General features: G+C 47.5%; 1 protein-coding gene across 2 annotated transcripts in view; it reads right to left on the reverse strand.

The window, feature by feature from the left end:
* Positions 1–17,021, reverse strand: part of Fam178b (family with sequence similarity 178 member B) — a 126,738-nt gene that overhangs the window by 90,822 nt on the left and 18,895 nt on the right. Inside the window, exons 1-3 of one of the 2 annotated variants that reach the window (XM_021198279.2) lie at positions 11,271–11,489; positions 9,886–9,947; positions 6,981–7,106 (exon numbers count right to left, since the gene is read on the reverse strand). In XM_021198279.2, the coding sequence (XP_021053938.1) occupies positions 6,981–7,106; positions 9,886–9,947; positions 11,271–11,483 (401 nt within the window). In that variant the 5' untranslated portion in view covers positions 11,484–11,489. Of the gene's footprint in view, positions 1–6,980; positions 7,107–9,885; positions 9,948–11,270; positions 11,586–17,021 lie in introns of those variants that run through there. The other variant, XM_021198278.1, reaches the window with a different exon arrangement.

The following is a 17,021-nucleotide window of genomic DNA, read 5'->3' on the forward strand; positions in this document are numbered from 1 at the left end:
AGCCACCATGTGGTTGCTGGGATTTGAACTCTGCACCTTTGGAAGAGCAGTCGGGTGCTCTTACTCTCTCTCACCAGCCCGCTTCCCCATTCCTTGTAGTGTCCACATGAACAGAATAACAGAAATAAGCCATCAATAACCACAAACCAACCAACCGGTCAACCAAACCTCTTGACCTACCTGAAGTCCTGCCCCTCTTTCCTCTTTGTTTTGTTTTGTTTGGTTTTTTGAGACAGGGTTTCTCTGTGTAGCCCTGGCTGTCCTGGAACTCACTCTGTAGACCAGGCTGGCCTCAAATTTAGAAATCAGTCTGCCTCTGCCTCCCGAGTGCTGGGATTAAAGTTGTGCACCACCACCGTCCGGCCCCCACTTTCCTCTTAAGCTCCTTCCTGATGTTCTCTTTGGCCTGTCTACTTGCTCAACAGGCTTGTTCCCACACAGCTGCTCTAGACAAGGTCAGAGTTACTGCTATGCTGCTACATGCTATTGCATTTCCTGATCCCCCTGCTCTCTGCCCACTAGTGCTGGTTTCAGGACCAGCTTTCCCCAACATGCTCAGCTGCCTTTTCTGTTTTTCCCTACCTCAGCTATGGGCCTCAGCTCTTGAACACTGGCTCTTCATGCGATACACTTGCCCACCCCCCATCTCATCTTGCTTCAATGCTGTTCCTTTGGTTTTGAGCAGGGTCTTGCTTTGTAACCCTAGAGATACTATGTAATCCAGGCTGGCCTTGAACTTTTGGTACTTCCCTGCCTCTGCATTCTGAATTCTGAGATAACAGGCATGTGATGTCATGTCTGGCTTCTTATAGGCTGTTAGACATCACCTGCCTGAGGTAATTCCTAATCTTGCCTCAGCCATCTACCTGAACTTGAACCTACAGTACCCTGTGTGACTCCTTTTGTTGTTGTTGTTTTTATTTTTTATTTTTCTTTTTGACTCTACTTCTAAGGCAGCCTCCGCTCATTGGATCTTTCTCCCTGTAATTAAAGATGCTTCCATGTTACAAATGACACATGCCTTGTCTTAGTAGTCAGTTTTCTATAGTTGTGAGCAGACACCAAAACCAGAGCAGTTCTTATAAAGATTTAATTGGGGCTGGCTTACTGTTTCAGAGGACTACTAGTCCATTATCATCATGACAGGCAGCAAGCAGGCAGCAGGCAGGCAGGCGTGGTGCTAGGGAGGGAGCTGAGGGCTTTACTTCCTGATCCTCAGGCAGCAGGCAAGGAGACTGGGTCTGCCATAGGCTTCTGAAACCTCAAAGCCACTCCCAGTGGCACACCTCCTTCAACAAGGCCACGCCTCTTAATTCTACCCAAATATTCCACCAATTAAGGGCTCATATATATATTCAAATATATGAACCTACTAGGTCAGTCTCCTTCAAACCACCAACACACCTGTAATCCCCCCAAACACTGGGAGGCAGAGGTGGAAGATGAAGTTTGAGGCCAGTCTGGGAGACCTATTTCAAAAGAGAAAAACAAAGACTGCCCCAATCTTCCAGCTGCTCAGGCCCAAGACCTTCTCGAGTCCCTGCTCTGATTCTCCTTCCCTCCTACTCTCTAGCCAACTGTCACTGCTCCCTGAAGCAGCCAGCGCTTGCCTCACCTGCCCACCTGCCTGTAGCTCTGACCAGCATCATTTTTCCTACCTGCTGGGACTGTGCATGGTAGCATGATACGAGTGTCTGTGTTTTCCATGGTTTCTGGCTTGTGACCCCCTCCTTCAGGGGAACCATGGAGACTAAAAAAACCTCTCCTTCCCAAAGGGACCCCCCCAAAGTCACAGAAACTCCCTGAATCTGCAAAATCTTTCTCTGGTCTACCTTACTTGACAGTCCTAAGACCCCCCATCACCGAGGACTCCTGGCCGGAGGAAGGAACTCTGTAGACAGAGGCTGAGACCCTGAACAGGGGGGCACAGAGGGAGTGGGGAAACTCTGTGCCCCTTCTCAAAATTCATGTGTCTCTTTACAGGTTTCTTAGTATCTTTTATGAGAAACAATGCAAGTACTTTTGAGTCCTGTGAGTTATCCTAGCAAATTCACTGACCCAAAGGAATGGGTTGTGTGACCGAATCCCCCAATTTATATTGAGTCAGTCCGAAGGACAAGCAAAACAACCTGGGCTTGTTACAGGCGTCTGGAGTGGGGGCAGGGGGGTATCATCGGGATGGAGTCCCCACTGTGGGATCTGATGGTCTCCAGGTAGAGAATATAGACTTCAGAGAACACCACCTGGTTTGATCCCTGTTAGAGAGAAACCCCCATCATCTGAACTCAGAAGTCTTCTGTGTTATAGGGTGGATCCAGGAAGAGGAACAATTTTAATTTGTTTATCAACACATGCTCACCACCCTGTGGCTCCCTTCTTCTGTCCCTGTCCCACCGGTCTACCCTTGCTACTGGATGCCATTTGGATGTGTGTCAGATCAGTGGCACCTGCTCACTTGGAACAAAGACCTCCAAGACCTACTTCTAGTTCTCTGACCTGTGTCCCAAGTCTGGCTCTTACTGCCTTCAGATTTGCTTAACAGTCACCTTGTGGAAGGCCTTTCCTAACCCCTTACCCAATGACTCCTTTCCCAGCATTCCTTGTACTTCCTTCCCATATTATCCTCTCCCATCAGCCTTGTCTTGTTTATTGTTTCTCTCTGTGAACTGAGAGCAAATGATGCCATAGAGCTTGGTACCAATTGACAATGAACACTGATGGACAGAAGAATGAGTCAGTGAACAGGCAGATAAAAGACATGGATGCCTGGTGACAACCAGACTGAACAAGACCTTCTAAATTACCTGCAGTGAATCCTAATCCCCAACATGGCAGGGGTCTCACCTTTGTGTGAAAACTTCATGAATGAGATTATCATCACTGTAAGAGAACCAGGCTGGGGATATAGTTCTGTGGGAGAATGTCTGCCTGGTATGCACAAAGTCCTCCAATACTGAAAGGATAAACTCCAGACATACTCAAAACATGTCAGAGAGCTCAGAGAGGTCTCTAGCCATCTTTCTTCCATCTGAGGACACAAGAGCGCTCCACAGAACCTGGCACCATGGCTTCAGATTCCCAGTCTCTGGAATCCACTGTGGGAATCCAGATTTCTAAGGGCTGGGTGTGGCAGAGCATGTCTTTAATCCCAACACTTGGGAGACAGAGGCAGGTAGATCTCTAAATTCAAGCTGGCCTGGTCTACAGAGCAAGTTCCAGGATAGCTAGGGCTACACAGAAATCCTGAGCAAAGAAAAAGCATAGTAAAACAAAACAAAAAAGAAAAGCAGATTTCTGCTATTTATCTATGCCTATCTCACAGCAGCCCTAAAGGGGTAAGATAAATAATATATATTAGTCATGTGAAGTGGCACCATGACCAAGGCAACTTTTTTTTTTTTTTTTTTTTTTTTGAGACAGGTTTTTTCTGTATAGCTCTGGCTGTCCTGGAACTCACTCTGTAGACCAGAAATCTACCTGCCTCTGCCTCCCAAGTGCTGGAATTAAAGGCATGTGCTACCATTGTCTGGCCCAAAGCAACTCTTATGAAAGAAAATATTTAATTAGGGGCTTCCTTTCAGAGTAGCCCATTATCATTATGTCAGGGAGCATGGCAGCATGCAGGCAGGGGCTAGAGCAGTAGCTGAGAATGACATCCTGACACACACACACAGAGAGACAGAGGGGGACAGAGGGGGACAGAAGGGGACAGAGGGGGACAGAGAGAGAAACAGACACTGGCCCTGCCACAGGCTTTTGAAACCTCAAAGTCCACCTTCAGTAACACACTTCCTCCAACAAGACCACGCCTCTGAATCCTTCTAACTCTATCAAAGAGTCCACTCCCTGGTGTCTAAGCATCAAATATCTGAGCCTATGGGGCCATCCTACTCAAACTACTTCATTGTACTCCCTGGCCCCTGTGGATTTATATAGCCATATCATAATGCAAAAAAAAAAAAAAAAAAGTATTCAGTTCAACTTCAAAAGTCCCCACAGTCTATCACAGCCTAACAACCCTGTTTAAAAGTCCCAAGTCTCTTCTGAGACTCATGGCAATCTCTTAACTATAACCTTTAGTAATATCAAAATCAAAAAGCAGAACCACTGGCAGTGGTGGTACACGCCTTTCACCTCAGCACTTGGGAGGCAGAGGAAGGTGGATTTCTTTGAGTTTGAGGCCAGCCTGGCTTTACAGAGTGAGTTCCAGGACAGCCAGGGCTGTGACTCAGAGAGATCCTTTCTCAAAAACCAACCAACGAAAAACAAACAAACAAACCCAAAATCACATACTTCTAACATACAATGGCACAGAATATATTACCATTCAAGGAGGGAGCATGACAGCTCTCCTTGTCACCTGGACTACATCTGGGATGAACTACAATTCAGAAATGGAGGGCACACCTGTGAGAGGCTTTCTGCTTGAACTGAAGTGGGTGAATCTGGACCTTTGAGGTTGAAAGGCACACACACCTTTGATCTGGGATCTTAAGGCAGGAAGACATACTTCTTTGATCTGTATCTTAAGGCTGGAAGACACTTCCTTCATATGGGCTGTGCCTCCTGCTGGAAGTCTACATAAGGACACAGGAGAAAACCCTTGCTCTTTGCCCGCTTGCCCTTGCCTTGCTAGCACAGCCATTCCTTGGCTGATATTAGAGCCTACTTGTTTGGGAGTATACAGAGGAGCAGCTGAGACATTCAGCTGTGGGACTGAGCAACTACTAGGCTCTTGGACTTTCCATTCACAGCTGGCCATTGTTAGATTAGTCATTTAAAATATATATATATATATATATATATATATATATATATATATATATATATATATATCCGGGCGTGGTGGTGCATGCCTTTAGTCCCAGCACTTGGGAGGCAGAGGCAGGCGGATTTCTGAGTTCGAGGCCAGCCTGGTCTACAAAGTGAGTTCCCTGACTTTCTGTAAGTTTGGTGACTCTAGAGAACTCTGACTAATACAGAAGCATAGTGAGGAAACCACAGACCAAAGCCAGATCAAAGACCATCATGGCAAACTCCAAACTCTGCATCTCCATGTCTGATGTCAAAGTGTTCTTCATACCTCCAACCCCTTTAGCTTTGTTGACTGTAACGTACTTCTCGTACTTCTTTCTCTTGCATTGTTCCATACCTGGTCTGCAGCTCTTCTAGACATGGATCCCATGATTATGCCATCTCCAACATCTTAGGGTCTCCAAGGCAATCCAGGCTTCACCGTCACAGCTTCACATAATGGCCTCTCTCTGGGGCTTGATGCAGGAACAACCCTGTGCCACCCCTGGCCTCAGTGGCTTTCCTTAGTCTTGGAGGGAGATTCCACAAGTCTCTCTTGTATCCTTGACTCTCAAGCCAGAACTGTGTGGCTGAAGCTGCCAAGTTCTGCTCCTTGCCAGGGTGAAACTTGGCCCCCTCATTCAATTACATCTGCATCAGCTGTCTGCCATCATTTTCCTTCAATTCCTTTTCACAAGGTGGAAGCTCAGGGTCTCATCTCCCGACCCTCTACTCCATTCGGCATCAGGCTTGCTTTTTATCCCCTGAGCAGTGGACTCAGCTCCATTACAGTCCTGGTGCTCCTTTCCCCCCTGCTCAGCTTGCTGTTTCATTGTAGATCTGCATAAGAATGGTCACTAATGGGGGCTGGTGAGATGGCTCAGCGGGTAAGAGCACACGACTGCTCTTCCAAAGGTCCTGAGTTCCAATCCCAGCAACCACATGGTGGCTCATAACCATCCTTAACAAGATCTGACCCCCTCTTCTGGAGTGTCTGAAGACAGCTACAGTGTACTTACATATAATAAATAAATAAATCTTAAAAAAAAAAAAAAAAAAAGAATGGTCACGAATGACCAAGCAACACAGTCAACACTAGGCTGCCTTGAAATCTCCACTGCCAACTCCATTAATCCAAAACTCTTCAATTTAGTCTCAGATTGTTCTGACAAGGACAAAAAGCAGCTACATTCTTTGACGAGTGGTACCTACCTACGTCTCTTACTAATATTCTTCCTAACTGAAGTGTCTTGCGCTGGATCTCCACAGTTCTAATCGTACCCCAGCAGCACTGCCTTCCATGTTCTACTAGGATGGCTCATTAGCCTCACTCAAAGTGTCCAACTACTTTTCTAGTCTTGAATCCCAGGCTTCTATACTCCTCCCATGAACAGCATGGCCAGGCCTGCTACAGCAAAATCTCATTCCTGGAACCAACATCTGTCACAATTCTAGTGCTATGAAGGACACCATGCCCAAGGCTGCTCTTATAAAGTAAAGCAGTTAATTATGGGCTTGCTTACAGTTTCAGAATCCATCATGGGTAGAGAGAGCATGGTAGTATGCAGGTAGGCAGTAGCTGAGAACTACATTCTGACCCATAGGCAGAGAGAGACTGGATCTGCCATCAGCTTTTGAAACCTCACTTCCTCCACAAAGGCCACACTTCCTAATGCTCTAACCCTTTCAAAGAGTCCACTCCCTTGTGACTGAGCATCAACTATATAAGCCTGTTGGGGCCATCTTATTCAAACTGCCACACATAGAAAACAGAATATCATAAAGATGGATTCCACTGAGGTTCTCAGGCACCTCAGACCTTGTGGTATAGAACTCAGCCCTTCCTTAAGCCATAGTCCAATGAAAGGAGAGCCAGCAAAGCTGAGGACAGCACTGATGGCCATCTTCCTTCCCCTAGCCAGGGGAAGATGAACAATTTCCTGTGGCCATAATCTCCTTCCAGGAAGTTTTCAGTTAAGACTGTGGTTTTTGTGTCCTATTCCCCATGAGACAGAGCTCTGTGAACTTGGCTGGTAACCGGTCTGCTTCATCATCTGTCTCTAGAAGGCCATTTGCCCTCTGAAGGCCAGCAGCAGGCAACTGGTTATCTGGGACTGTGGCCATAGAGGGGGAGATGCACACATTGCTGGGTGAAACTGCCCATCCCCACAGGGCCCGGCTCCTACCTGTGTTCGGGCATGAGAACTGCTTCTCTGTCATTGTTGTCATCATTATCATCACACACAGAGGACTTCAGCCTGGGATGTTCCTGCTGCAGCAGCTGTTCCCATTCCTGCTCCAGGGCCTGCTCCCTTTGGTGGAAAGGAGAGTCTGAGCCAGCCACTGGCACTGCTACCTGACCTGATGCCCACCTGTCTCCCCACCCCCAGAACACAGCATGCCTGGGGAATGCAAGACCACATGCTGGGGTGGGCTCTGATACTTATTCCTTGAGGACAGAGCTCTGCTTTGTCTCCAGTGGCAATGGTCAAAGTAGAGAGCGTTTGCCATACCATGTCGAGTGTGTCTTTGTGTCTTTATTTGTGGATCTTGTTTTGACATTCCTTCATTCTCTAACATCCCCAGAACTGGGTCTGTTCTTCTATTACCCCCAGGGCTCAGCAAATGATGAGAGGAGGCTTGTGCCCTCAGGTCCTTGGCAGCCCCAACTCACCACTTGCATCTGCACCCTCCAGAGGGCAGAGCCTCCCTCCCATCCCTACACACCCTTCTCTTCCTCACCCTTTGGCCCCTGTCCTGCAGCAGGCAGGAGTGCCTTATTTCCTTTCTGCATCCAGTGAGCCTCACCCCAGCTCTAGCTAGCCTTTACTAGGGGCAGCTATACCTACCATCATCCTGCTGGAGTCACAGACCCCACTATGCTGTGCATGAGGCCTGTCCTTTCCAAACTCATGTGGAAATGTAGATTTCAGAGAAACACTACCAACAGACAGGTAGAGGGCTATCAAGAGACACTGGGCTCTGAGATGGAATTCAATGATGGGTGAATACTTTTTTTCTTAATGCTATTTGTTTTCCTGTATTCCCTTCCATCTGCCATGGGGCAAAGCATAAAGCTCTCACTAGAAACTGTACAGATGCCAGCACCATGCTTTTGGACTTCCAGAACCATGAACTAAATAGCCTCTTTTCTTTATAAACCTCTTGGTCTCGGGTATTGTTACAGCAACAGAAAATAGACTGATGGATTCTTTTACTTCCTCTTGCTGTAACAATCCTGTACACTCCTAGAGAGCATGAAGCATCCTTTAGCCTTTGCTGTCCTTGCTTCTGAAGGCTGTTGAAAAAATCTTGGAAGTCCCCTTCCTCTACAGGGCCCATCTAGGGGTTCCCTACAGTTTCCATAGCTCATGATAAAAAATTCCACCTCCTGCCAAGGTCTCTATCACGTGTTCAGACCTGATGATTTCTAGCTTGGGTGACCAGCTCTTTTTAGGTCACATGCCTAAGTCTTTAATCCCCAAACAAGCTAGACCCCAGCAGCTCCAGCCGCCAAGACCACCAGGAGCCTGCATACTCCTCCCCCACAGGAACCCGCTCTCTCAGCTCTGCTAGTTTCTCAGCACTGCACCATTTTTTCCAGGACAGGCCACATGATCTTTCTTTAGCATGCAGAAAAATACACTTCTGCCTCTTCAGAAGCTCCCATGATTCAGTGGGTGTCTGTGTCCAACTGCTTTACCACATCACCACTTTATCTATGGCCACATCCCTGCTACCTGTCAGCACCCAGGTTTCCTGTCCCAGCCCACCAGGAGCAGCATGGTCTGTGCTATCTGTCTTTACAAGACAACACTCCTCCCTCTCCAAGGTTCAAGGGCAAGCCTCTCTCAGCAACTCGATTGTATGGAAGATGCCAGAGTCAAGATGAACTTCCAGGCAAGTAGAGAGGCACCATCAACTCCCTACATCAAGTGCCAAGCAATAGCTTTGAAATATTAAAAGCCAAAGTTGCCGGGTGTGGTGGCGCATGCCTTTAATCCCAGCACTCAGGAGGCAGAGGCAGGTGGGTTTCTGAGTTCGAGGCCAGCCTGGTCTACAAAGTGAGTTCCAGGACAGCCAGGGCTACACAGAGAAACCCTGTCTCAAAAAAAAAAAAAAAAAAAAAGCCAAAGTCACTGTATGGAAGAAGAAGGTGGACTGACTCTGGAGTGGGCAGAATGCATAAATCCAGAGAAAACAACTGTCCACCCATGTGTACACCTCACTACACTCTGTGGACAAGAATGCAGGGCTGTGGGTTCTGAGAAAAGATTCTGAGAAGGCGGGCATGGATGCTTCCAGCAGGAGTCAAGAGGCAGGAGCTCCACCTGCACTCATCATGTGTGTACACATACCTGCATTTAGTTTGTGCACACATGCACACAGGAAAAGGGACAGAGGAAAGAGTTAGGTTGTGAGTACAATCTGCTTACATTCTATCAAACAGCTGGCCAGCAAACAGGTCCAACACGTGAGCAGCTGTTCCTGGCCACCTTACAGTGAGGCATCTACTGTACACAGGAGGAGACTGCTTCAGTTCCAATCCAGAGGGCCCCTCCACACAAGCCAGACTCCTCCCTGAGAGGTCACTCCAAAAGAACCTGACAGGTGCTGGTGTCTGACACCAGCGCCACCTCACTAAGACATGTCTACTTCTGGACAACATGACTTTTGCCTTCAGAAACTGCAGAGGGGAACAGCCATGCCAAGCCCAGCTTCTTTGAGATATGATGTGCTTTGTGGCAGGAGGGAGATGAGAGGGACCAAATAACATGAGAAGGAAAATCAGCTGAAGGTGCAGTGGGACAGGCCAGTGGCCATGCTTCTCTGATGGCACACCCTCATGGCATGAACTGGGCAGGGGTGGAGGCTGGGAGGAGGAAGGCCCTGGGGTAAGGGCTTTGCTCCTGAGGTGGGTGAGGGTCCAGAGCCTCCGTTCTGGACCTGCCCATAAGCCTGTGTGCACACAGGACATGCCACACCTGCTGGGAAGGCTGCCCCATCCCCACACGGGGTTGCTCAGTACTCAGTCTACTAGTCCTTCACAGAAACTGCCCTGCCCGCCAGTGGATCTCATCCTATACTCACCTCTTTTCTTGCAGTAAGTAATCTAAGTTATTGATGTAGCACTGAGAACCCCCAGAGGAAATCTGGAAAGACAGGACACAGGCATGAGGGGTGGGAAGGGAAAACATGGCGAGATTGAAGTTAATGTATTTTGCTCACTTTTCTGAACAGATAGATGATTTTTTTAAAAAAAAAAATCACACAATTTTTTTTTAAAAAATTCAAAAGTATGAAGGGTCTCTCCTCGTGCCCGCCCACAGGCAACCACAGGTGAAAGTGCTTGTGTGCTTTCAGACGCTGCTATACAAGCACAGGCCAAGCAGTAATCCAGGCGCTGTAACTCAGCAGACACGGGAGGAGATATATGCCTCATGCCTCAGCCTGCACTTTGCTCTTTCCAGTCAGAAATACATCTTGAGTGTCATTTCATATTAATGTCAAAGATACTGCATATGTGTGCATGTGTATGTATTTGTGTATATAATGATATGTGAATATAGTGTATGTATGCATGTGTGTTTGCACATGTATGTATATGTATGTGTACATGTGTATATATGTGTGTGCATCTGCTTGAGTGTTGTGTGCTCAATTAACATTATCAGGGTATTCTTATACATGGCTAGAGCATAGCTCCTCAGTGGCAGGCATTTAGGCTACTGATAATCTTGGACTATGGCAAATAATGAAACACTACGCTTAGAATAAATTTCCTGAGCCCACGGCCTTAAAAAGTGCCCCCACACTCTAGTCCCCACGAGATATCACTGAAGTTTTATTAGGTCTCTATTACTGAACCTCAGTCACAGGCTTTGTATGCCACCAAGACTGGAGCCTGACACTGAGGTCCCTCCTTGCTCCAAGGCCAACCCTAACCTTAGTTGGGAAAGCCTTGAGGGGCCCCATGCAGAAACACATTCAATCTGCCGTGACCCCCTGGCTTTTGTGAGTAAGAGTTAGGAGTGGGAACACAGGGAGGCGTGGGATTTGGCTTGAAGCCTGAACTCTTGGCTAGAGAGCCCTAGGGCTGGGTAAGGTATCTGAGCAGCAAGAATTGGGACAGGGAGGGGGCGGGTGGGTGCAGAGTGAGAGTTGGATCACGGCTGTAGAAAGGGTCATCAGAAAGGGTTGGCTTGTGGGCACCTAAGAGGTCACTGAAAGGGGGCTGGTGAGATGGTAAGAGCACCCGACTGCTCTTCCAAAGGTCTGGAGTTCAAATCCCAGCAACTACATGGTAGCTCATAACCATCCCTAACAAGATCTGACGTCCTCTTCTGGAGTGTCTGAAGACAGCTACAGTGTACTTATATATATAATAAATAAATAAATCTTAAAAAAAAAAAAAAAGAGGTCACTGAAAGGAGAGGCCAATGAGGGGAAGCCAAGATGGCCACTGCCTTACTTACCTCTGGGGTCCCAGCCTGTTGGCTTGGACCTGCCATGTTCCAGAAGAGCTCCTCCAGAGAGGCCAGCTCTGCCTTCTGGTTGGGATCTGGAGGGTTCTTCTCCAAGTCCTCCAGGGGCCTCCTTCTGGCTGGAGGCGCTTTCTTGTGCTTGTTTAGGAACTCTACGGGAGGTGGGCTCCAGTCAGTGGGGAACGAGTCCCTGGGCATCTGCATCTTGGGTCTCTTCTGTGACTTGGGAGTTAGAGCCACTGTGGGGCTGCAGAGCTGTGGCCCTGAGTGGAGAAGGAGCTGGTCCAGGAGGCTGCACTTGAGGCTCTGCAAAAAGATAGGCAAGTCAGTGGCTGCCTGGACCCCTGTGGCTATGTGAAGAGTCCACCCCATTAGTGTGCCAGACATGAAGCCACACTGGGTAAAGACAGGGACAGCTTGGGGTTGCTATGTACGGGTGGCAAGGGTAGTAATTCTCCATATGGCTGCCTTTGGCCCTGCCTTCATCATGACTCTACCTGTGCAGGTGATATGGCCTATCCACAAGGAATGGCTAGCAAAGTCATCTGCAGCCACACCTGAAGCCCATGGGATGCTCTGTCCTCAGTGGAACTCCTTACAATGAGGTGATCGCCAGAAGAAACCTAGAGATTCTAAATCCCTGTGTTTCCAGGACGGGCCTGGTACCCAGGAGGACTTCCTTCTCCGGGCCTAGGACAAGAACTTGACCTGAGGTCAGGTAGCTGAGATGAAGGGGCCACCTAATTTTATTTCAGCAGCATAATGGGTAAACAGAAGGACTTTGACACTGTGTGTGTGTGTGTGTGTGTGTGTGTGTGTGTATCTATCATGTCCCCCAAACCCGTCCAGACCTGGCACATGGTAAGGGGCACATACATTTGTGTTGAATTAAAGAGCATTTACAAGGAACCTTGGGACTGGCAGGATGGACCATGTTCCATACATAGACTTGATTCAGGGCCAGGCTGCAGTGAAGATGAACTGCCAGCCGCTAATGAAAGCCTGGAACCCAGTGACCTAAAGAAATGAGTTTATACAAGTTTGCTCTAAACCAACTAGGTTCACACTTAATAACTGGAAAAAATTCAAATCAGCTGGCATGGTGGGGCAGACCTGTGATCCCAGCACTCAGGAGGTAGAGACAGGTGGATCTCTGTGAGTTTAAGGCCAACCTGGTCTACAGAGTGAGTTATAGGGCAGCCACAGGTACAGAGAGAAAGAAACCCTGCCTTGAAAAAAAAAAATCAAATCTTTATAACTGCAATATATCACTAAAAAATTAATTGTCATAACTAATCAAAAATTAAAAATGATTACAATGAATACTGACATGTGAGAAATGATTACTGCTTACACTTAGAATGGCTTGTTTGGGGCCAGCAAGGTGCCTCAGCTGGTAAAGGTGTTTGCCATGTAAACCTGGAAACCTGAGCCCAACCCTTGGAACCCAGATAAAGGTGGAAAAGAGAATCAATTTCACAAAAATGTCTTCTGACTTCTGTACATGAATCTGTGTATGCAACATGCACACAAGTTCATGTATACAACATACACACAATAATAATAATAATAAATGGCTTGTTTCCTTGTTTCTTTTGTTCATTTGTGGGGTTTTTTGTTTGTTTGTTTGTGTTTTTGTTTTTTTGAGACAGGGTTTCTCTGTATAGCCCTGGCTGTCCTGGAACTCACTTTGTAGACCAGGGTGGCCTTGAACTCAGAAATCTGCCTGCTTCTGCCTCCCAAGTCCTAGGATTAAAGGCGTGTGCCACCACACCCGGCCATTTGTGTTTTTTAAAGATTTATTTACTTATTATATGTAATTACACTGTAGCTGTCTTCAGACACTCTAGAAAAAGGCAACAGATCTCATTATGGATGGTTGTGAGCCACCATGTGGTTGCTGGGATTTGAACTCAGGACCTTCAGAACAGCAGTCAGTGCTCTTAACCACTGAGGCATCTCACCAGCCCCCGTTTGTTTGTTTGTTTGTTTGTTTGTTTGTTTGTTTTGAGACAGGATCTCATTATATAGCTCTCTGGCTGTCCTGGAACTCACTCTGTAGACTAGGCTGGCTTTGAACTCACAGAGATCCACCTGCCTCTGCCTCACAAGTGCATGCATTACTGGCTAAATAGCTTCTTTCTTCTAGGGACCAACCTATCAAGGAAATGTAACCATAAAAACTGCCTGTACCCTGGAACAACATCAATAAAAGGTTATTCAAGAAGCCTTAGAATATGAGCTGTAAAGGCCTATAAGCTGGTAAAAGTCTCAGAACCAATACTTTATGAACTATGAAGTTTAATAAAACAGAACACCTAAAAAACAGTTGATGTAGTGGTGGCCACAGGCAGACATCCTATTCAGGAGTCTGGGCTAGAAGGATCACCTGAATTCTGGAGTTCCTGGCCATTCTAGGCAACAAAGCAAGACAACAGAATAGAACAGGATAGAACAAAATAGAATAGAATAGAATAGAATAGAATAGAATAGAATAGAATAGAATAGAATAGGTCTGGAGAGATGGTTCAATGGGTAAGCGTTCTCACTGCTCTTGCAGAGGACCTAGATTCCATTCCTAACACCCTTACAGGTGCTCACAACTGCTTCTAACTCTACTCCAAAGGAGTCTGACGCCATCTTCTGGTGTCTACAGGCACCTGTGTCCATGTTGTGTGCATATTTGCACTCACATACATATATACATAAATAAAATTTTAAAAAATCTTAAAAAACAAAACCAAACAACTAGGCATGGTGGCAGGCCTTTAATCCTAGCACTTAAGAGAACAGATTTAGGCAGATCTCTTGTAATTGGGGCCAACCTGGTATATACAGAGTTCCAGACCAGCCTAGAACACCTTATCTCAAAACAGACAAACAAACACAACAATTAAAAAAACCCAGAAAACAAAAAATGAATCCAAAACAAGTAGGAATGTCACAGTGACCTGGTCGGATCCCTTTGCTCTAGCTGGATAGAATACAGGAGTATAAGTGAAGATGCTCTTTGGGGTTGGCATCCCAAGTCTCCAAATGCCCAAGGCCCAGGGACTAGACTAGAGACCAGAGGCTTATGGCTCTAAACCATAAGAGCTAAAAGCCTCTAGTTTCTGGCTGTAAAGGCTAGAGACTTAAAAGTTCTAGGCATTAGGTTATTACAGAAATATAAAGTTGGGCAGTGGTGGCACACGCCTTTAATCCCAGCACTTGGGAGGCAAAGGCAGGCAGATTTCTGAGTTCGAGGCCAGTCTGTTCTACAGAGTGAGTTCCAGGACAGTCAGGGCTACACAGAGAAACCCTGTCTTGAAAAACCAACCAACCACCCACCCACCCACCCACCCAAACAAACAAAGAAATATAAAGTGTAACTACCAGCAGCCCTGGCACTCGGAGGCCACTGTAATCCTCAGCTTCCAGCAGCAGTGTGTAGCAGCAGCAGCAACTCCAACAGTGGCATCCCAGCAGGCCTCTGGTGCCGAAACCCTCAGCCCTCCAGTGGGTCAGCGCCAATACTCAGGTATTAGCAGCCTCAGTCTGTGACAGAAGCTGGTGGTACAGCTCTTGGGCTCAGGGTGTCACAAACTCTGGCCTTTGAGGCTTAGCAGCCTTTTATGGTTCTTGTTGTCCTCATATTTACCCTTTGTTTCTGCCCCTCACCCCCTACCCCAAACACCTCTCCCTCCATTATTTCTGGAACTCTTCAGCTGCCCTCTTGTGGTTGCTGTTGCTATCTTCAAGGCCACTCTACCGCCACACCCACCCTCTTGTGCTCTTGTGTTATCAGCTTAGCAAACTCTTGTCATAATGAATATCAAAATTGGGGCCATAGCTCAGAGGGGAAAGGCACTTGCCCAGCAAGTCTGATGCAATTAAGTTCAATTCCTAGAATCCATAGTGGAAGAAGAGAACCAATGCCCACAGCCATGCATGTGTACTCAGGCCAGAGGCCTTTGGCTCCCAGCAGCTGTAGGTATAGGTGGTTGGGAGCCACCTAACATGGGTGCTGGGAACCAAACTCTGCTACCCTGGAAGAACTCTCACCCACTGAAGCCATCGCTCTATCAGCCCCGCCCCCATTACCGCCCCCTGCCCCCACCCCCACCCCCCCACGGCAATGCTCTCCTGAATTCTACCCCTTGGGGGTGGAAACAAGGAGGATATATGAACCTTGTCATTCTTGGCTGCACACTGAGTACAAGGCCAGCCTGAGTTATTCTGAGACCCTGTCACATAGAACCAGAAAAACAATCACACCAAAACAAAACAACCTCTAGAACTATAACAACAACAACAACATTAAAAAATAGGCAAATTAAACAGACCACTGAGAGAAAACCTGGGCTTAATGCTGTAACATTTGGGAGCCAGAGCAGCTCAGGAGGGTGTCTCCTGGCTGACTCAGAACGGGAGGAGAACAGCCTGCTCATCCCAGTAGAGGGGTTGGCAAACGTGTCTGCACCAGTCACCCCCTCAAGCAAATGAAGGAGCGCATGGGAACCAACCACGCACTTTCTGCTGGCCCCTGGAGAAGTGCTCCTCCTCTGGCCAGGGTGGGAGCTTGGCTACAGGGTCACAGGGTCACTGAGAGTTCAGAGCCAGTCAAGCAAGAGTTGTTTTCAGTTATGGCTGAGTTAGCATCTGGAGTTGGGACTTCTGCAGCAACCAGCTCTGGCTGCACTGAGGCTTACTAAAGATGCATGTGGAACATTCAATGGTGGGCTGGCATGTGGGCACTCAGCTGTGTGCTCGGCTCAGAGTCCTTGTGCAAGGCGGCAGCACACCAGCCTAAGAATCGAATGCTATCTGTGTTGTCACACTTTCTACTCCCTAACACTTTGCCTGATTCAAAGGAAAGAAAAATATTAAAAGGGACTGTGGTGGTTTGAATAGGAAAGTCCCCATAGACTCCTGTGTTTGAATGCTTGGCCCATGGGAGTGACACTACTAGGAGGTGTGGCCTTGTTGGAAGACGTCTGTCCCGTGGGGGTGGGCTTTCAGCTCTCCTACGCTCAGGCTCCCCAATGTGCAACGAGAGCTTCTTCCTTGCTGCTTTCTGATCAAGATGAAGAATTCTTGGCTCCTCTAGCACAATGTCTGCCTGCATGTGGCCATGCTTCCTGCAACGATGATAATGGACTAAAACTCTGAACTGTGAGCCAATTAAATATTTTCCTTTATGAGTTGCTGGGGCCATGGTGTCTTTTCACAGCAATAAAACCCTAAGAAGTGGTGGCTGGGGCCTACAAACACGGTTCAGTGGGTAAAGTGCTTGCTGAACAAGCAGGAGAGGCAGAGCTCAGATCCTTAGTGTGTATTTAAAAATCCAGCTGTGGTGGTGCACATCTGGTTACTGTGGCCAGCCAGTCTAAACAAAACAATCAGCTTCTGGATCAATGAAGAGACCTGGTCTCAGGAAATAAGGCGAGACTGTGAGGTGCCTCAGCGCTAAAGTGCTGGCTGCAGGCACATGAAGGAACAGGGCTGGAGAGATGGCTCAATGCTTAAGAGCACTGACTGCTCTTCCAGAGGTCCTGAGTTCAAATCCCAGCAACCACATGGTGGCTCTGTGGTTGGGATCTGTGATGGGATCTGATGTCCTCTTCTGTTGTGTCTGAAACAGCTACAGTGTACTCACATACATAAAATAAACAAATCTTAAAAAAACAAACAAAAAAAAGCCGGGCAGTGGTGGCACTTGCCTTTAATCCCAGCACTCGGGAGGCAGAGGCAGGCGGATTT

Source organism: Mus pahari, chromosome 5 (genome assembly GCF_900095145.1).
Source record: "Mus pahari chromosome 5, PAHARI_EIJ_v1.1, whole genome shotgun sequence".
Taxonomy (NCBI): Eukaryota; Metazoa; Chordata; class Mammalia; order Rodentia; family Muridae; genus Mus; species Mus pahari.